This window comes from Psammomys obesus, unplaced genomic scaffold, assembly GCF_907164565.1.
Source record: "Psammomys obesus unplaced genomic scaffold, mPsaObe1.curated_primary_1811, whole genome shotgun sequence".
In the NCBI taxonomy this organism is placed as follows: Eukaryota; Metazoa; Chordata; class Mammalia; order Rodentia; family Muridae; genus Psammomys; species Psammomys obesus.
The window spans coordinates 5427592-5449226 of NW_026592548.1; the positions used below are offsets into that span (position 1 = coordinate 5427592).

Below are 21635 nucleotides of genomic sequence, written 5' to 3' on the forward strand. Positions count from 1 at the left end.
CAATTCTCCTCAAACTATTCCACAAAATAGAAACAGAAGGTACATTACCAAACTCATTCTATGAAGCGACAGTCACCCTGGTACCTAAACCACACAAAGACACAACAAAAAAAGAAAACTTCAGACCTATCTCTCTTATGAACATTGACACAAAAATACTCAATAAAATACTTGCAAACCGAATCCAAGAACACATCAAAGATATCATCCACCATGACCAAGTAGGCTTAAACCCAGGCATGCAAGGGTGGTTCAACATATGGAAATCCATCAATGTAATCCACTACATAAACAAAATGAAGGAGAAAAACCACATGATCATCTCCTTAGATGCTGAAAAAGCATTTGACAAAATCCAACACCCATTCATGTTTAAAGTCTTGGAGAGATCAGGAATACAAGGCACATATCTAAACATAGTAAAGGCAATATACAGCAAGCCTATAGCCAACATCAAACTCAATGGAGAGAAACTTAAATCAATCCCACTGAAATCAGGGACAAGACAAGGCTGCCCACTCTCTCCATACCTCTTCAACATAGTACTTGAAGTCCTAGCCAGAGCAATAAGACAACTAAAGGAGATCAAGGGAATACAAATCAGAAAGGAAGAAGTCAAAGTGTCACTATTTGCAGATGATTTGATAGTATATATGAGCAACCCCAAGAATTCAACCAGAGAACTCTTCCAGTTGATAAACACCTTCAGCAAAGTGGCAGGATACAAAATCAACTCAAAAAAAATCAGAAGCCCTCCTATATACCAAAGACAAAATGGCCGAAAAAGAAATTAGGGAAACAACACCCTTCACAATAGCCACTAACCACATAAAGTACCTTGGGGTGACTAACCACGCAAGTGAAAGACCTGTTTGAGAAAAACTTCAAGTCTCTGAAGAAAGAAATTGAAGAAGATCTCAGAAGATGGAAAGATCTCCCGTGCTCATGGATTGGTAGGATTAACATTGTGAAAATGGCCATCCTGCCAAAAGCAATCTACAGATTCAATGCAATTCCCATCAAAATACCAACTCAATTCTTTACAGACCTTGAAGAAAAGATTCTCAGCTTCATATGGAGAAACAAAAAACCCAGAATCTCCAAAACAATCCTGTACAACAACAGATCATCTGGAGGTATCTCCATCCCTGATCTCAAGCTGTACTACAGAGCAATAGTAATAAAAACTGCATGGTATTGGCATAAAAACAAAAAGGAGGATCAGTGGAACCGCATAGAAGACCCAGAAATAAACCCACACACCTATGAATACTCGATTTTTGACAAAGAAGCCAAAACCATTCAATGGAAAAAAGACAGCATCTTCAACAAATGGTGCTGGTCCAACTGGATGTCCACATGCAGAAAAATGAAAATAGGTCTATATTTATCACCCTGCACAAAACTAAAGTCCAAGTGGATCAAAGACCTCAACATAAAACCAGATACTATAAATTGGTTAGAAGAAAAAGTGGGGAACAGCCTAGAACTCATTGGCACAGGAGACAAATTCCTGAACAGAACACCAACAGCACAGGCTCTAAGAGCAACAATCAATAAATGGGACCTCATGAAACTGAAAAGCTTTTGTAAAGCAAAGTACACTGTCATCAAAACAAAACGCCTGCCTACAGATTGGGAAAGAATCTTCACTAACCCTTTATCTGACAGAGGACTAATATCAAGTATATACAAAGCACTAAAGAAGCTGAAAAGGAGCAAACCAAGTAATCCAATTAAAAAATGGGGAACAGAGCTAAACAGAGAATTCTCTGTAGAGGAATATCGAATGGCAGAGAAACACTTAAAGAAATGCTCATCCTCATTAGCCATCAGGGAAATGCAAATCAAAACGACCCTGAGATATCACCTTACACCCATCAGAATGGCCAAGATGAAAAACTCAAGGGACAACACATGCTGGAGAGGTTGTGGAGAAAGGGGAACCCTCCTTCACTGCTGGTGGGAATGTAAACTGGTACAACCACTCTGGAAATCTATCTGGAGCTTTCTAAGACAATTAGGGATAGTGCTTCCTCAAGACCCAGCTATACCACTGCTAGGTATATACCCAAAGTTTGCTCAAGTACACAAAAGGGATATTTGCTCAACCATGTTTATAGCAGCTTTATTTGTAATAGCCAGAACCTGAAAACAACCCAGATGTCCATCAACGGAGGAATGGGTACAGAAATTGTGGTATTTTTACACAATGGAATACTACTCAGCAATCAAAAAAGAGGAAATCTTGAAATTTGCATGCAAATGGTGGGATCTAGAAAAGATCATCCTGAGTGAAATATCCCAGAAGGAGAAAGACAAACACGGTATATACTCACTTATATAGACCTATAAGTTACGATAAACATAATGAAATTTATACACCTAAAAAATATAATCAAGAGAGCGGACATGGGGTAAGATTATCAATCCTCGTGTTGAAAGACAGAGGGGATGCACATTGAACATTGACAGGAGCCTAATGAACGCATTTGAAAGACTAACTAGCAGTGTTTTCAAAGCAAAGACTCATGACCAAACCTTTGGCAGAGTACAGGGTATCATAAGAAAGAAGGGGAGTTAGTCTGATGAGGAAAGGATAGTAGCTCCACAAGGACTAAATATATCTGGGCACAGGGTCTTTTCTGAGACTGACATGCAACCAAGGACCATGTATGAATGTAACCTAGAACCCCTGCTCAGATGTAGCCTGTGGTAGCTCAGTAACCAACTGGTTTCCCATAATGAGGGGAACAGGACTATTTCTAATAGGAACTCAATGACTGGCTCTTTGGCCTCCCCACCCCCAAGGGAGGAGCAGTCCTGTTAGGCCACAGAGGAGAGCTTTGTAGCCAGTCCTGAAGATATCTGATAAAACAGGATCAGATGAATGGGGAGGAGGTCCCCCCTATCAGTGGACTTGGCAAGGGGCACGGTGGAGATGAGGGAGGGAGGGAGGGACTGGGAGGGAATGAGGGATCGGGACACGGCTGGGATACAGAGTTAATAAAATGTAACTGATAAGAAAAAAATAAAATAAAAAAAGAAAATTCAAAAAAATAAATAAATAAAATAAAGAAACAGAATGGCGGATCAATTTAACCTAACAGAAGACCCTGAACTCAACCCACACATTTATGGACATCTGAAAGATGCCAAAACCATACAATGGAAAAAAGATAGTATCTTCAACAAATGGTGATGGTCTACCTGGATGTCTACTTGTAGAAAAATGCAAATTGATCAATACTTATCACCCTGCACAAAACTAAATTCTAAGTGGATCAAGACCTCAACATAAAACCGGACACATTAAATCGGTTAGAAAAATGTGGGGAAGACCCTAGAACTCATTGGTACAGGAGACAACTTCCTGAACAGAACACCAACAGCACAGGCTCTAAGAGCAACAATCAATAAATGGGACTTCATGAAACTGAAAAGCTTCTGTAAAGCAAAGGACACTGTCATCAAAACAAAACGAATGCCTACAGATTGGGAAAGAATCTTCTTTGTGGTTTTAAATGCCCTGGTGGCTGCTTGAGTTGCTAACTTTTTACTGTGAGCTACAAAAACTCAGAAAAGAACATAACCTGTAACCATTCCACCAAACTCATCTCATCTCTTGCTGTGGTTCACTAACACCAGCCACACTGGATAGCCTTCAGCCTCATAAACACATCTCAAACAAAACAAGCTATTACATGGCCCACGGCATTGTGTGGGGATCTCTGTTTCCAGAACTGTGCATGGCTGGCTCCCTATACTTCAAGCATAAACTAGGAATAGTTTCTCCACAGAAAACCTCGTCTCACAATCTTATTGTTATTATTTATTTATTCATTTTAGATCGCTATTGTAGCTCCCTCACTCATTTCTCCCACAGTGCCACCCTACCTACCTCTTCTTCCGAACCTAAGTTGACTAAAAGAGGGAGTCCTCCCTGCCTTCCATCTGGCCCTAGCTTATCAAGTCTCATCAGGACTGCCTGGATCCTCTTCCTCTGTGGTTTGGCAAAGCTGCACCACCAGGGGGAAGTGATCGGAGAAGAGGCAACGGAGTTCATGTCTGTCACAGTCTTAGGAGAATGTCTCCCTGCCCTCAGTCACCACTCAGCATCTTATGCACTCTGTATCAACCATTTATCACAATGTTTGTTTGCTTGGGTTAAACTTTTCCCCCACAAATCTGGTCCTTAGGAAGGACTTCATTTACAGTATTTCTTGGAGCTGTAGATGATCCTGAAAGGCAGAACAAATTAAACCTTTTGTTAAGTTTTGCATGAGGTGTGACCCAAACAACAACAACCAACAAACAAAAGAGGGAATCAGCACAGAAACAACAACGAGGGGAAGTGTGTGGAGATTTGGATACTCACTCCATGTGACATATCCTGCAGCCACTCCATCCTTAAGGGAGAGTACAATAAGCTGATATAAATTTTAAAGAAATTATAGCTTATCTTTTATAGCACCTAAAACTTGCAACATTACTCTCACTTATCTTGGAATTATTTTATACCCTATCACCACTGAGTCAGCTTTTCACCCAGCAACTCCTCATAGCTATCACATACTCTTCTTCTTAGCTCCTCCTGTGTACCAACGTAAACATGGAAATTTCTAAGATATCTGCAACTTTACCAATTCCTGAATTTGCCACAACCTTACAATGGACAAATATAAGTCCCTGGAAGTAATAAATGTGTTTTTCTTCAGCTACCAGCTCTATATTCTGTTGGCTACACATCACTATAAGTCAACAAGCCAAGGAAATGAAGAAGGTAATCCTTTCAGCATTCAGTGGAGATGGTACCAGTGTGCAGAAAGCTCAGAGTGGAGGCTACAGCCACATGGCACAAATCCTGTGCAATTACAGCAAAAACAAAACCTTGGGGCATCACTAAACACTGGACTGCTTAACTGAGGTAAACTGAAACTTTGCAGTTCACAAAGTACATCAACACTTGATTGCAAAACAAGCAGGTAGATGGTTCTGTAGGCCAGTTCTTCATTGGGAGATAATGATTTACTATTTTGAAACACCAAGAAGTGGGTTTCAGCAGTGTCCATCCTTCCTTCCTTCCTTCCTTCCTTCCTTCCTTCCTTCCTTCCTTCCTTCCTTCCTTCCTTCCTTCCTCCCTCCCTCCCTCCCTCCCTCCCTCCCCCTCCCTCCCCCTCACTCCCTCTCCCTCCCTCCTTCCTTTCTTCCTTTCTTCCTTCCTTCTACCCCACATTCACCTTACACCCATCAGAATGGCTAAGATCGAAAACTCAAGTGACAACACATGCTGGAGAGGATGTGGAGAAAGAGGAACCCTCCTCCATTGCTGGTAGGAATGTAAATATTTAAATATTTTAAAGTAAATTGTTCTGCATGAGATTCAAGTCACATTTTGTACCTTTTGCTTTGCTGTAGCCTGTTGATTAGCTTGGCTTCTATTTTTCTATTTTTTGCTATGGAAATAGAGGCTTTCTATGTGAAAGGAGATTACAAAGTTCTGATCGAAATAGTTCATGGTGCAATCAGTACTGTTTCTACATCCAGAAGCATTTGCATCATCATCTTGCTCTACTGTGGGTGAAAGCTGACTGTGTTGAAGGATCACCTTAGAAACCTGTTCGGAATCACAGCTGATCCACAGACCTTGGTGTCTTATTTTCTGCTTGCCTTTCTCCTTCATTACTTTCAGAAGCTGGTTTACAGATTCCAACATGTAAGTCCAGACACGAGAGCTTCCAAACAGGATTCAAAGGAGCTAACTTCCAGGTCACACAAAACAGATAATCTGCTTTATCCTAGTGAAAACTGTTGCCCCTGCTGTTCAGAACCAGGGTCTTCTTTTGAATCGGCGAAAACTTTGCTTTCTCAGGGAGCTGAGCTGCTGTGCTGTGGGTAGCAAGTACACACAACTGTCCTTGGAGCTCTTACATGAAGGATGGCATGCACAGTCAGCGTCCAACAGTGATTTCTGCTCCCCAGAAGCAGACATAGAGAAAAGGTGTCATTCCAAGCACACTTTAGGAGTAATGACTATAGCTGGTAAATGATGGGAGGTTTAACCATTACTTCACAAACTGCTATGACCTTACATTTGATGCCAACATTATTTTATCTGAAAGAGGATTATACAAGACAGGACCCTAAAGCAATGAAGAGAATGCACAAAGTGTGACCTAGATAAGTACATATGGGGAGAAACACAACTCATCTATAACCAAATACAACAAAACAAGTAATAGAAAATAAAGGTGCTGAATATGTTTATTGCAAATGTCCAGTTTCCAATTTCAGGGAATATGGAAAATTCTTTGTAGAAATGCCATGTTTGCTCAGCTCAGGCTTGTTATACTTTAAAGTCCATCATAACCAACACATAGTATTAAGCCCTCATATTTTGCCATAGAGTGGGTGAGCAGTGCAGTTTTGGAACCTAATATGAAAAACACACTGCAAACCCCCCATGAAATTTTAGACTTTTATTTCAAGGTAGGAGAAATCAATGCTTAGTTTATGCTCCAGCAATGTCACCAATAAGCATACAGCCCACAGGTTCGATAGTTCAGTGCAATCTTCATTCTGTCCAATGTCACAGTTCAGCTGACATTGCTTTCTTAATAAGCTCAGTCCTCCCACTTACTTCAATATTTCAGCCAATGTCCAATGTTGTTTACAGAAAAAAAATATTACTGTTGTCTGATGATATGATGGAAAACTATCACTGGAGAGCAGGAGAGATGGGTCAGTGGCCAAAGCACTAGCTGAGCACTTGTGCGGACCTGAGTTCAAATCCCTAGCACCCTTGGAAAGCCATGTGATAATGTACATATATCATCTCAGTGCTCTCATGCTAAGAAGAGGGATGCAGATGGGGAAGCCCTCAGGAGCTTTCTGTCCTGCTAGTCTGGCATACAAAGCAGTGGTCAATAAAGAGACCCTGTCTCAAAACCAAGGTGGGAGTCAAGGGCCAAAATCTTGACAGGCACACAGCAATCATCACTGAAGGCCTAGGAAGGTGGGTGCTGGTAAATTCTTCTGTTGGTCAACTGAAAAGACAAGCTGGAGAGATGGATCCCTGGCTAAGAGTGTAGACTGATTCTGCAGAGGACCCACCTGTGATTCCAGCCCCCATGTTAGGTGACTCACAAAGGCCTATACTTCTCATCTGGTGAGTTTCTCTGTGCTCTCGGTCACCTGCGCCCATATGAAAACCCAGTCACATAGGCACACAATCTCGAAAGACATATATGCTTACAAATAATAATTTAAAAAACTACCAAAAACAGTCCTGATAAAGTAAAAGACATGACAAGTTCTGAGACTACATGTTACCAAGCCTGAACTATGAGTAAATTCAAAACCTGAGCAAAGTAACAAAATTTAAAAAGACTAAATCACTCACAAGAAATATCAAAGATCAAGGACAGATGGCTTCAGTGTTGATTTCTACCAGCTATTGAAAGAACTAACCATAAGTTATTCCCACATTCAGAAGAGTGAATAATTCTTGCAAACATGTTCAAAAGGCCAGCGATACTGGAGCATTTAGAACATAGTGAAACAACCAGAAAATATAACTATAACCAATATTCTTTATAGAGACATATGCAAAGTTCCCAGAACATATTTGCAAACTGAACCAAAAAGCATATTAAGATGCAGTGACCAGTCACTGTGTGCAAACAGATAAGCAACACACATCACAGCAGGATAAGAGACAGAAAACCTGATCATCTCAACAGATGGAGGAAAAGCAGTTGATAAAATTTAACAGACTTTGTGTTAAAAAAAAAAGAACATATCAGACATGGAAAACTTGTTTCTAAATGTGAGGAGGCCATTTATAATAAATCAACCACCAAATTTTGTAGAACAGGAAGTGAAATCACATCCCTTCCCCTCTAGACCATGTACTAAGGCAGAGTGCCTCCTTCACTACTTCAAGGAAACATGGAAGACCTTGCTGGAAAAACCAGCACAAGAATGATTAAAACTGCAAAAATAGACAAAAGAGGTTAAGCCAAATCATGTTTTTTGCATACCAAATGACATAGAATGAAGAGGTAACCTACATAACAGAGGAACACACATGGAACCTACACAGTTGGTAGACACCCAGAGTCCAAAAAATAAAAACCAAACAACACACATACACACATCTTCTGGAACTCAGTAGCAGAAAAATCACTAAGCTTTGAATGTTGTTTGTTTCACATTGCAAGATTACCTGAGACCAATTTCTTTAAAGTATATAAAGTGACTTGAACACATTTCCTCTCATATTCCACTACCCATCCTACTCAGCCCCTCAGCTCCACAGACAGCTTGATTTCTACTTTCAGGTCATCTGTACATACACAATTGTATGTATGTCTACAGTTCATGACCGACAAATTAGAGAAAACATAAAATATGCATCCTTCTGAGCCTGATATAATTTCTATCTTCATTTGCAACCATTTACCTGTAAACAACTTTATTATTCCATTTAGTATTCTAAAGTAAATGGAAACAGCATTTTCTTTTTTCCATTCCTCAGTGGGTGGACCCCAGGTTGGGTCCACAGCCTTGCTGTTCTGAATAGTGCTGGCAATCTTTGAGCAAAGGGCCAGTAAGGATAGAGCTGGGCCATATGCTAGGACTATTCTTGCTTTGGGGAACACTCTCCATATCGGTTTCTATTTTAGAAGAGGTTCTAATAGCCAAACAGTACATAAAAACATTAAAAATGATTAATAATTTTTAACTAATGCAAATCAAAACATCAATGAAATACCATCTCATCCCAATAAAAAGGCTACATGTTATAGACTGGAAAAAGCTAGTGACATGAGAGTAACTAGTGACATGAGAGTAAGGAACCCTGGCAGTTGTTGATGGGAATATAAATTAGTGTAAACACTATGGAAACAGTATGTAGTTTTCCACAGCAGAATTACAAACCAGATGCAAGAGGGATTCCCACAAGGTTTGTATTTACACTCTAGCATATTTTCCCTACCACACCACTGCTTGTTTGTTTGGCTGTCTGCTTTTTGAAACCAGATTTCTCTATATATGTTAGGCTGGCTTCCAACTTGTGGTCCCTTATTCTCTCCTCTCCCCATGTTGGAAGTACAGCTGTTTGCAACCACTCAACTTCATAGCACTGATAATAGAAAAATTTAAAAAAATGTAATCGATGTATTTGTCATGAGCATTTTTCAATTAGTGAATGGATTAGAAATATATTACAAATATTTGGTGATAAAAATTAGCCAAAATACATTAGGCTGGTAATTTGTGAAAGGGGTGCAGCTAGAGATGATTATATTACATAAGCCAGGTACAGAGAGATGGGTATTGCATGACCTCACTCACTTGTAGATTGTCAAGCTCAACTCCTAGAAGCTGAGAACAACAGTGTTCTGGCAGCTGTGTGAAGTGGGTGGAGAAGGGGCAACCCATACAAAACAGAGTGTGTTTAGGAGTTATCCTGCTGTGCTGGTGCATCAGGGCAGTAGTGTAGGGCACATATTTTCTTCACAAAGAAGAGAGATAGCTTCCTTGATATAAGCAGTGTACTATGTATATTATTGGAAGCAGCATTAAAATGTATCTCAAGTTGAAATAAATTCAGATATTTAAAAGCAAACAGTAGTTGCCTAACTTTGGCAAAAAGAAATAAAGCCAAGCGGCCCTATTTTGTGTGTTACGACACCTCCAGGCTTTCTGAGGGCAACAGACTCAGCAAAGCGTGCACTTGGATGTTGACTATGATCACTTCCTTCCATAAACAACAGTAGATCAGGAGCCAGTATGAGCATGGTTTCTCCAAGGTCATGCCAGGTAAATGTGTTTCCTGGAAATCCACTGAGGTACAGATGACCTGGGCATCAGAAAGCTGCCATAGACACTTTCACCAACAGGAATGCACACAGAAGCGACCAGTGCCTTAATCTTCAATCTTAATCTAATAAAAATTCGTAAGTAAGTTATGTAAGGAATGATCCTTTTTTTGATTTTGTTATCTTTTTATTAGAATAGGATGGCAGCTGAAGTTTCATACTCTGGGTCTTTCAAAGCAGTGTATTTATGATGGTGTTTTTCCTTCAGCTTAGGACTGGTTGACATGCGCTCTCTTAGATGGAGAGTAATTTCATGAGAATTTTAATGCAGGTTCCAATTTAAGATATTTTTTCCTGGATGTATTACTAGGTGAAGTTCTCTTTTTCACCTCACACTTATCTTCTATTCATGGCTGATATCCCTAGAGTCCAGTCAGAGGCGAGCTTTCATTGCTGTGGTCCAGGGAATGAGGAGCGTGATTCCTTTGTGCTGATGAAAGGTGAGTACAGAAATCCAGCCCACTTCAGTGAAAATTGACCCATAATTTTGTTTTATCCTGAAGAAAAATACAGTGATAAAGTTTAAAGATGGAAAACATAGAGTTAACCTCTTTGGGGGTGACAGTAGCTAACAAACATGTGCAAACATTATAGCTCAGTCTCTGCTTGCCAGAGCTCATGAATTCTATTAACCATGGCTTGCACAAGGCAGAGATCCCAATACTGTGGATGTTAACACGTCAGTGAGATGAAAGATACCTCAAGAAGGCATGGAACCCTCCCTTGCAGTTGTAGTGCTCACGAAGGTTTCAGGCTAATGAAGTAAATGGATCTGCATTTAATAGTTGAATACATGTGCTTATTTAACATGGGAAGGCTACACTCCACTTTCAAAACAAAAACAGAACTGTGAGGACATATTGCAAATTCTTTTTTATTATTTTATCATTTTTCAATTTACTTTATGTCCCAAGGGTGCCCCTTCCCTCCTCTCCTCCCAGTCTTCCCTTCCCCTCCTTTCTCCTTCTTCTCTCCCCTCCCCCCAGGATAGAGGTTCCCCTCCCCCATAGCAGGCCTCCCCAGCACATGATGTCATATCAGGACTGAGCACATGCTCAGTGACTTCCTGATTTAAATGTTGTGAGGGTCACTGTGCACATAGCTGCTCTTGTGGTCCTGAAACAGAGATAGCTATCTGTTCTTGCCCACAGGTCATTCCAACTCTCTTCTGAAGATATACATTAATGATCCTAATTCACATTGGCATTCTGCCTCCTGGCCCTCTTGTAAAGGGGAGTTTTCTTTTTGTAAAGGGGCATTTTGCATTTGCCAACCTCATTCTCATCTTCACAGCTCTGTCCTTCATTTGTTTCCGTGATGATATCTTACTTCTGTCCTTGAAGTTTCTGGTCAACCACAAAATGGCGCCATTTCCTCTGTTAATCTATTTCGTCATTTAAAGAACAATCTCCTAAAGTGAAAGTGTCCCACTCTCGAGTTTCTAAGACCATACAGGGGCAGAAAGAGCACTGACGACAAAGTGTGCAACTTGAATTTTTTAAGTTTGAGTTATCACTACTACTGTGTCCGTTTGTATGTGAATGCTGGAGTGAAGGCATTGTGTTCCAAGGACAGCTTTGTAGAGTTGGTTCCCTCTGCCCACATTAAGTGTGTTCCTGAGACCTAACTCGGGTCACCGACCTGCACCAGAGTCCTAACCTGCTGAGCCATCTTGCTTGTCTACAATTTGAAGTTTTAAATGAAATTTGAAATGTTAGTACTCATGTAATATACATACATAGATGCCTACCTTAACATTTACATGTAAACGTAGGTAAACACACACACGAACTACCTGAAGAGAAAGCTGTTTTAATTATAAAAACATTATAGTCATTGTACTATGTGGCTTATCAGTGCCATAAATCAGTATTTCTACAAGAGAAAAGTTATCATTTGTCTCTGCATTAAATAACTTTTCTATTTTTCAACTATCAGGAACTTTCTGTAAGATATATTTTTATCCTTCTATCCATCTAAAATTGCAAATTTTTCAGGAAAATTTTTTTTAAAGAATGTAAAATGGTATATAATTCCTACACATGAACACATGAGTGTCTATATGATGGCTTCCAAAGTTGAGTACAATGCTGTGCAACACTGGAATTATGGGAGCCAGAAAGATGGTTCAGCAGGTTGGAACACTTGCCACAGAAGCCTCAACCTGAGTCAGTTCAGTCTCTGTAAGGCTGAGGGACACAATCAAGTTGCTCTATGATGTACATACATGCTCTGGCTGTCTCTAACACACACACATACACACGAGTGAACACATACATTCCTTCACAAAAAATACATTAAAAAAGCTTTTTTAAAAAATAAAAAATAAGTTTGAAGTTTAAATAGAAGACACTGGTAAAACTACACAGCTAAAGACTCTTCGATGTTGGCTGTATTCTTCAGTAAAATATGTTCAATAAAATTTTGCAATGTTAAAATTGTTTCATAGATGTATACATACCTCAAAGTTATATTCTTTTAATCTGGGAATAAATCACTATGTATTATGAAGTGAATTATAACAAGAGACCAACAAAACAATTCGTGTAACAGTAATTTTTTTAAAGAAATTGTGCCTAAATGGTTGGACATCTACAGATAAAATGATGAAGTCAAGCCCCCAATTCACACCACATAAAAAACATTCGCAGCTTCAATGCTGGCTCCCCTGCTAGGTGCTGGAAAGCCTACCCTGTCAGATAAAGGTTGAGTATAAAAGCATGTGCAACACTAATGCTGGCAACAGACTCAAACCAGCATTAAAGTTTATGGGATGGAATTCAGTTTGATGAGCTAGCTAATCCTCAAATGACCCTTGTACTTCAAAGAAGGTGTTTGCTTTGGACATCAGCTAACCCAAGAATAGAACCACAGATTGAGGGTAGGGCAGGAAGCCCTTAGGCTAGACAGAAGTCTGAGCTGGGGCACAGCTCCTTGGATGAAGGAGAGGTGGCTCAGCATCCTGCAGCCTCATAGCAACCAGTGGCTGCTATGGTTACAATTCAGTTCATACCCATACTTTGTCCACAAATCCAGGGAGGATTCATTTCTTCCCTAGCCAATACAATATTGAGAGAGCAGCTACTGTAGCAAAGTACCAGCTTTACCCAAGCTTGTCCATAAAAAGGTGTGAAAGATCAATCGGCTTCTCTCTCAATCTCCAGGAGTGCAGCCACCAGTAACCACAACCCTGGCCAACAACAGTTCTCAGACAGCAGAAACTAGACAACATCAACTTCTCAGCGGAGGACTTGAAATTGTGGTCTTTGCTAAAGCTTCAGGTTGTGCAAGCTTTTCCATGGTATCAGTACAAGGGACTGTCCATGTTCTTCAGATTCATGACAGTGAGACCATTAATTCCCAGCAAAGAGCACAGTGCTTCAGCTCTCCTTAAACCTGTGACACTCAAGGACCATTTTTGCTAGAGTTTCACACAACCACAAATGTTTAAGTATTCAAAGAAAGCATTTATTGATAATAAATCATCTGAAATGTATCTTAAAACAATTCACTTTGCATACATACAGTCTTACCATTTTAAAGCTGAGATTTTAAATTTACATATTAACAAGATAGATGTGCTCCCTTATTTTTAGATAAAGAATCAAATATTGGCTTGCTATTAGATTCTGTAGGGCGCAGAATGTTTTCCAGAGTTGATTGATATTTCGATTTTATAGTCATCAATCCTAAGTATGCTGCTTCACATAAAAGCAGTATAAAACACCAGAAGTCTTTTTAGGGCCAGTTCAGTCACTGTTAAAACTACTATCCTAATTCTAACTCAAAATCCACTTACCAGTGTGTTTATGAAACTCAAGTGAGAAACTCACATAGCGTTTTTATAATCAAATAATCTAAGAGTCAGTCCAAAAATACTAATTTTGTGCATGAAAATAGTGAAAGTCTTTCTGTTGTGTGTTCTACACACAGGAAGCATTTGCACACTGACAATCATGAGACCAGACAGGCTGTACTCTGAGCACAGGACCTCAGGCCTCACTTGTCAGCACTACACTATGCATTTGGTGGCTGGTACAGTGCAAAGCATACGTTGTGTGCTCAGAGCTGGGGCTGCAGCAAAGTCGTTCACAGAGCAGGCAGGGGCCACCTGGGACATCTCCGGAGTATGATGTGCTTAATTTTTACTTACTCCATGACAGTGCATATTGAGGATCCTTTCACATTTGACATGTTGTCAAATGTCTCATGCCTCCAGTGTCATGTTCAGACATGCAGCATGGTCCACAGTTTAAGAAATTGGACCCTATATACATAGCCTAGAGAATAGTCTCCCCTATTGACTGAAGATCAAAGAACGTGGATAGCAAGTCTACACACTCGGAACCACTATGTTCAGTCTTCCACCGCATGAAAGGTCTCATACATGTGCAACCCCATCAAAAGTGAGGATCTTACTGTGTATTTAAATATTACTCATAATTGATCAGAGAGACCCAGTAAACACTCCCTCCACAGTCCATGGATTCTGGAATTCAAGCCCCTGCTCCTCATAGTGCTTTTTGATTGGGACCTAGACAAATATGAGTAGGGTATTGAAACCCGATGAATATAGCTTACAATGCCCTAGCATCAACTGCCATCATTTTGTGCAAAGTAGGGCAGATACTCTTTGTGTTTCAGATTCACAGTTCCATATTGACCAAGTCCTCAGATCACGACAAACCTGTAACGGATTGCTCATCCTGTAGGACCTAGGAAAGGAATCATATCTTATAAATTGTAAACAGGGTCTCTCCCTCCACAGATCAGGGAACATCCTGCACTTGCTCTGACAGTTGTAAGACCATGGCAACTGGTGCTTTCATGGAAGAGTCACCTGTACTTGCCATAATGGACATAAGGAGATTGTCTCTATGCTCCATGCTGGTGATATTGGACCAGCTGCTTCCCTGTGCTGAAATCAGAGCTAGACCCTGTGGAGCCTGAAGAAACACTGCTTCATTCTAGACATCAGAGGCAGACACTGCTTGTCAAAGAAAGAAACTCACAGAGATGATTCTTACAACCATCTATCCAAATTCAACCCAAATTCCATCTATGTGAAGTTTCCATGTTCACTAACACTGTCCTGAGCATGGAAATCATGAACAGCACAGATGTACAGTGAATGTGCACAGAAAGCATTCAAAGTGCAAAAGTTCTCTATACACTGATTTCGCTGAGAACAAAATCTATGAAATATATTTTTAAAATCACATAAAATTGTGGTCTTAAGTCAATTCGATGAGACATAACATTGCAAACAATATAACAAAAAGGAAAATTCAAGATGTCAATGAGAAATACAAATCATAAAACAAGCAGGCAGAAATGGTGGAACTAATCCTGAGAGAAAAAAAAAAAGTACAGCAGAGGACTGCCAGAAAGCACAGAACAAACAGAAGACATTATACTTTCAGACAGGTCTTCTGAATTATCAGTTAGATGAAAGGGGAAAATATCCAGGAGAGATACAGGACACCACTATGTAAACAAAATGTTTGCATTAGGGGAATGTCAGAAAGTGAAGTCAGGATAGAGGCAATGTGGATACAATGAAATCAGAGCTGAAGCCTCAGATATCTTCAGAAGGATGTGCACATCCAAGAATTCCAATTAGATTCCAATATATTTCTGGCATTGGACTTTGGAGGATGGGGACTCCCCTTTGCCTCCATAGGCCAAGGAACAATTGTTAGTTGTTATAGTCGTGGAAAGAGAACTGCATGTCTCCAAGAAGATACCAGTTAGCAAGTGAGTACTTACAAATATGGCAGCCCCCGGGCTTCAGTCAGGGAAAGCAAGCCTGCAGGAATAGTACTCCATGATCTGCAGACCACCACTCTGTGTCATGATAACTAGAGAAATGGAGACACAGTGATGGCTCCTTCACTTTTCATGCTTTGAGGACTGAGGCCGAGCTTCAAGTCCTGAGCTGGGGCTGCATGCCTAGTAGGCACAGCAGAGAGACCAACAGCACTTAGACTTCTTTGTTTGTTTATTTTGGTTTTCTCCAGGAAGCTTCTCACCATGATTACTCAGCAGTGGCTCCCTGCCTGTTCAATAGACAACGACCCATTTGAATGAAGTTGCTGGTTTTTGAGGCAGGAGGAGAGCAGGTGAAATAGGAAAGAAAATGTTGCCCTCATCCCTGCTGAGTCTTCTGCATTTGACCCAATGTGTTTGGTTTTCTTTACCTCTGAAATTTCTATGTTGGTATAATGTTCTTTTGAAATGTATACACCTTATCCTTGTTCATTCAAATGCTGATTTCTCTCTCCTCACTATCAGGTTTCAATCTAGACATTGCATTGTGATGTTTATTCTAAGCATCACCTGTCTCAAGTTTGTGTAGACATGCCGCCATTTGTTCTGCAATTTGTCACTTAAAACAACCAGCCACAATGTTGAGCAATGGAGAGTATAAGGTGGATATCCTGGTTCAGAGTGGGAGGAGAGGAAGGAAGCAAGAGGAGAGGTAGGAGTAGGAGGGAGAGAGGAGGAGCAAGAGGAGAGAGAAAGAGTAGGAGAGAGGAGAGGAAGGAGTAAGAGGGTGAAGAGGAGGAGAAGCTGGGAGAGAGAAACTGGAGAGAAATCTTGGAACGACGTGGAGAAATGAACCGAACCTAAGATACCACTAAAAGCTGGTATATCTTCTTTAGGTGTATAGATTTCATTATGTTTATCATGTCTTATAGGTCTATATAAGTGAGTAAATACCATGTGTGTCTTTCTCCTTCTGGGATACCTTAATCAGAATGATCTTTCCTAAACCCCACCATTTGCCAGCAAATTTCATGATTTCCTCGTTTTTGATTGCTGAGTAGTATTCCATTGTGTAAAAATACCACAATTTCTGTATCCATTCCTCCATTGATGGACATCTGGGTTGTTTTCAGGTTCTGGCTATTACAAATAAAGCTGCTACAAACATAGTTGAGCAATAAACAAGAAAGAAGACCTGGGATACGATGATCAATCCTCACTTAGAAAGACAAATGGGATGGGCATTGGATGTAGGAGAAAACAAATAACAGGACAGGAGCCTACCACAGAGGGCCTCTGAAAGACTCTACCTAGCAGTGTGTCAAAGCAGATACTAAGACTCATAACCAAACCTTCAGCAGAGTGCAGAGAATCATATGAAAAAAGGGGGAGTTAGTATGACGTGGAGAGGATAGGAGATCCACAGGGACTAAATATATCTGAGCACAGGGTCTTTTCTGAGACTGATACTCCACCAAGGACCATGTACGGACATAACCTAGAACCTCTGCTCAGATATAGCCCATGGTAGCTCAGTAACCAATAGGTTTTCCCTAGTAAGGGTAACGTGGACTATTTCTGACATGAACTCAATGTCAGGCTCTTTGACCTCCCCACCTCCCAAGGGAGGAGCAGTCCTGCTAGGCCACAGAGGACTATGCAGCCAGTCCTGAAGATACCTGATAAAAAAGGGTCAGATGAAAGGGGAGGAGGTCCTCCCCAATCAGTGGATTTGGAAAGGGGCAGGGAGGAGATGAGGGAGGGTGGGTGGGGTTGGGAGGGAATGAGGGAGTGGGATACAGCTGGGATACAGAGTTAATAAAATGTAACTATTAATATAAATAAAAATAAGAAAGCCGGTATAATGGGTGAATCTCAACAGTATGAAATTATGTGGACTTGGAGGTTTAAGATGGAGACTTGTGTTCTAGGTTAACTAAATAAATCCTAGTCTCTGGGTGGTGATTTGGTTATACAGCTGTTTAGGATAAACCACAGCTTTAATAAAAGATATATCAATAATAAATATTAATAATTAATTACAACATTTTTCAAAAAAAAAAAAAAACAACAAGAGACCATGTCTGCAAACAATAACAATGGAATGATTATTGAATAATCAGATTTACTTGCTGTACTGTGATTTTACAGTGTCAAAGCCTCGGTAAGGAACTGCTGTATTAGCTAATACATCCTGTGTGTAATTTTTCTCAGTAACTTCTGAGAAAAACAAAATTGGCGGTTCCAAAGGGTATTTTAAATAAGTTTTATATGTCCCCCACGCCCTAGTTTTGGTACCACAGTTTCGACAAATCACTTTCAGAATGGTCTGAGTCTCCTCAGGCCTAGATCTCACTGCATTGCTTATAAAACTGTACTTGTGCTCCCAAGCTGCAAGCCAGCGACACCCTCAGCAGTGTCTGCAGGCCACAGGGAGGTATGGGGAAACTGTGCCCTCCCTCACTTCCTCATTGGCCCTCCCTCGTGACTCTTGGGACTCCTGTTCTGTGTGTCATTTACTGTCTGTCCACAGACTGGATGCTTAACTCACATTTCCTTCCGGAACGCAATCTCCTCTCCCTCTGTTGGCTTGTTCTGCTCTTTAGAGAGGAGCAGTTTTAAGTCCTTTTGGCCAGAGGCTTTTCAGTCCAGACAGGACCAAATTCAGACACTCACTGTGTCACTGGATTACTAATTCTCAACACGTCCTGCTTAGTCCACCCAACCCTTTTACTGATGGCATTTACGAAATGAGTCCCCCATATTATGTGTTTGCCCCTTTACTCCTTTCACTCCTTTTCTCAGTCCATGACCTGTGTTTTCATTTCTTATTGCTTAGATCCTGGTTTCTCTGCGGCTCTCTCTGAGGAATGTTTTATTACTGAATTTGTAATAAGCCAAGCTCCAAGACAGAACAAACTAGATAAGAAAGTGGTACAATAAACTAAAAAATCCTTATATCAAATTGCCATTTTGTCTGGGAAAAGATTGAAGGCCAATTCTAAATAGAACAAATAATTCTTCAAAATGAAACTGACAAAAATAATTACCATGATTTTAAGAAACTGAGATGAAGACAGCTTGTATTAAGGTCTGTAAAGAGCGACTATAAACACTGGCCAAGCATGAAACAGTGCATACACGTATATACTGTGAAAGAACGGGCCTAAATAGTTACTGCTAGCAAAATTATTAATGATATGAAAGACGTTTAAAGCACTCTTTACATTTTAGCAAAAGTCAGAACATTCAAGTGTTTGCAAGCCCAATGTTATAATCCTTAAAACTCTACCATCATTAATAATCTTTAAACAATGATGCTACTGTAATTCTTACCATGGTGATGACATTCACTAAGTTAATATGCACTTGAAATGCTCACTTACTGCGATCAGTAAACAGTAAGTTGGTTGTCAGTTTGCAAAAATAAGAGCCTCTGGACAAAGCACAGAGTTCTCAGGTGGTGGCTGCCTAGCCGTTGCTCTGGTTTCATTTTTTTTTCCCTGCCTGTGAGCTCTATGGAGTGTCCCATCCTGTGGAGCAAATTGACAATGGTGACAATGTTTTATTTTATTTTTTGAGGAGGAAATGGTTAGGAAGAGTATTTTGTCTTGAAAATGCTCACCAGGCTCAGCGCTGAGCTCTAGGGACCGGAGAACAGTCAAATGCTTATTTTGCATACAGGCATCAACACCGTGATGCTTCTGGTTATGCTCACACATCTAAGGCTGTTCTCAAGAAAAGTCCACATATGCAGTCCATCACAGATACAGGAATTTGGAGGTCACCAAGGTTAGCATAGTTAATTTTACTATACTGCTGAACCTTCCCATCTAACATGACCTGACAGCTAGCCAGAGAAAGCCACAAAAATAACAGTAGCAGAAACCGTGCACCAGAACACCTGGTCCAAAACTGGCTCTAAAAAACCTATCCTGTGACCACAATCAAAAGAGCAACAGAGTTCCTGACACATAGTAGGAAGAAGAATCAAGTATGTGTCTTTCTCTTTCTAGTTTTTCTCAAAGCAATTTTTGGCTTATCAAAAAACCTGGGATCCTGCAGAGACTAATGCATCAACCAAGGACCATGCATGGAGAGGACCTAGACCCCCCTGCTCAGATGTAGCTGATTGGTAGCTCAGTCTCCTCCATGTGAATTTTTGAGTAAGGGGATCAGGAGCTGCCTCTGTCATGAACTCAGTTGTCTGCTTTCTCATCATTCGCCCAGAGGAAAATGAATCAGGCAGTCCTGATGAGACTTAACAAGCTATGGGCAGATGGCAATAGTGGAGAACTCCCCCTTTCAGTGGACTAGTGGAAGAGGGAGGGAGGGTGGGACTGAGAGGAGTTGAGGGAGGGGGTTTAATTGGGATATATAATGAATAAATTGTGAAATAAAAAGAAAAAAACATGGGATAAATGTTACATCATACATAAAATTAAAATCATTAATCCTTAATAAGCCATATATAAATGTCTTTACATCTCAAAACTAGAAAGATTTATGTGACTCTTACTACCCACAATAATTAAACAAGAAGCAGTCCTAGACTGACATGACTTGGCCGCTGTTAAAGTGGTTGGGAAGCTGCCAAAGAACTACACATTACTGTTCTCAGCGTCATGCGCTTTTTGACACCCACAGATTCTAAAGCAGAACCTTAGCAACATAATGAAAATTATTTCATGAGACTGGAGATATTTTATTAATATCACATAAGTCACAACCCTAGTGTTATAAATGATAAGTATGTCAAGATAACTGATTATACTTACTTGTTTCCACTGTGCAACCTTCGCTTTTCTGTTAGATTCAGGCTTGAAATGGAAGACATCCTCCAAGATTTTGTCCTCACGCCGTCCACCTATGTAGATCCATTTTGCTGCAAGCACCCTGATCATTCTCTTTGGAGGCCTTTTATTTATTAAACAGAGGCTGCATATAAGGGAAAGAAAACAGCTATTGTTTTTCTTACCGAAAAGTGAAAACTGCATTCACGAGGCTGAATCCAGTTCACTGGTTTGCTCTTACTGCAGTTCAAGAACCAAGGGTATGCCATCAGCATTCATGCATGCGTTACATGATGATGAAGCTGAGGAGAGAATGGACAACACTCCCCAAAACAGCCCTGTCCTTACACTCCACTCTGCGCAACAAGGGGCAGTGGAAGGGCAGGCAGGTCTGAGTTAGCATGGGAAGCAACTAATAGGTGGCAGGTCTTGTCTCTGCTGTAGGAAATGGCTTGTGCTGCCTCATGGGAGGCCGTGGGCCTTGGCGTTTCTATCTGTCACTCTGTGAATATAAAGGAAGTGTACAGAGCAGTGACATCCACAGAACATAAGCCACAAAAGAACCGTGACATTTCTGCTAGCCACACTAATGGGCAAACAGAGAGGTGAACACTTTTCCTGTTTAATCATATGCTGTATTTAATGAAATATTGTCTCATGAATCATATCTATAAACTAACAGCATTTCAGTGGTAAGGTACTGAATATTTTCTCCTGTAAAAGCAGAAGCAATGGAAGAAATATCTCTTCTTACCTAGCTGTGCAATGATGTGCTTGGATTCCCATTCGGTCCATTTTACAATTAAAAGAAAAACACTGGCTAATGCTGCCTTTGATTACAGAGGAAAGTATTCAGTATTAGTGGGGAAAAATCCAGCAATGGCAACAAAGAGAAGGAGTACACTGGTGATACTTATCTCTCAGCACAGCAGCACACTGACTCTCTAGTCTGCTGCTGTACAGATGGACAAGAGAAAGGGATTAGACAAACTGCAGCAAGCACCGTTTATCTGACAAGCTTTGAGAGCATATTGAAATGAACCAAGCCACCCAAACAAACATCAGCATTCTGCATCATAAGGGGCTCCATTTATTCCTCCACACTCATCCTTGTCTACCGAGCATTAGTGGAAGATACAGTATGACAACAAAACCTCTAACAGTTCAAACAGGAGTGCTTGAGCTC

The 21635-nt window shown here is 40.5% G+C and overlaps 1 protein-coding gene and 1 long non-coding RNA gene across 2 annotated transcripts in view; one reads left to right on the forward strand and one right to left on the reverse strand.

The window, feature by feature from the left end:
- Lrriq3 (leucine rich repeats and IQ motif containing 3) overlaps positions 1 to 21635 on the reverse strand; it is a 103358-nt gene that overhangs the window by 42377 nt on the left and 39346 nt on the right. Inside the window, exon 7 of the mRNA XM_055614454.1 lies at positions 20435 to 20563. Within this exon, the coding sequence (XP_055470429.1) occupies positions 20435 to 20563 (129 nt within the window). The remainder of the gene's footprint in view (positions 1 to 20434; positions 20564 to 21635) is intronic.
- Positions 5191 to 15982, forward strand: LOC129682190 (uncharacterized). The gene is made up of 3 exons (XR_008720940.1): positions 5191 to 5332; positions 10254 to 10327; positions 15908 to 15982. It is a non-coding gene; the product is annotated as an uncharacterized LOC129682190 (long non-coding RNA).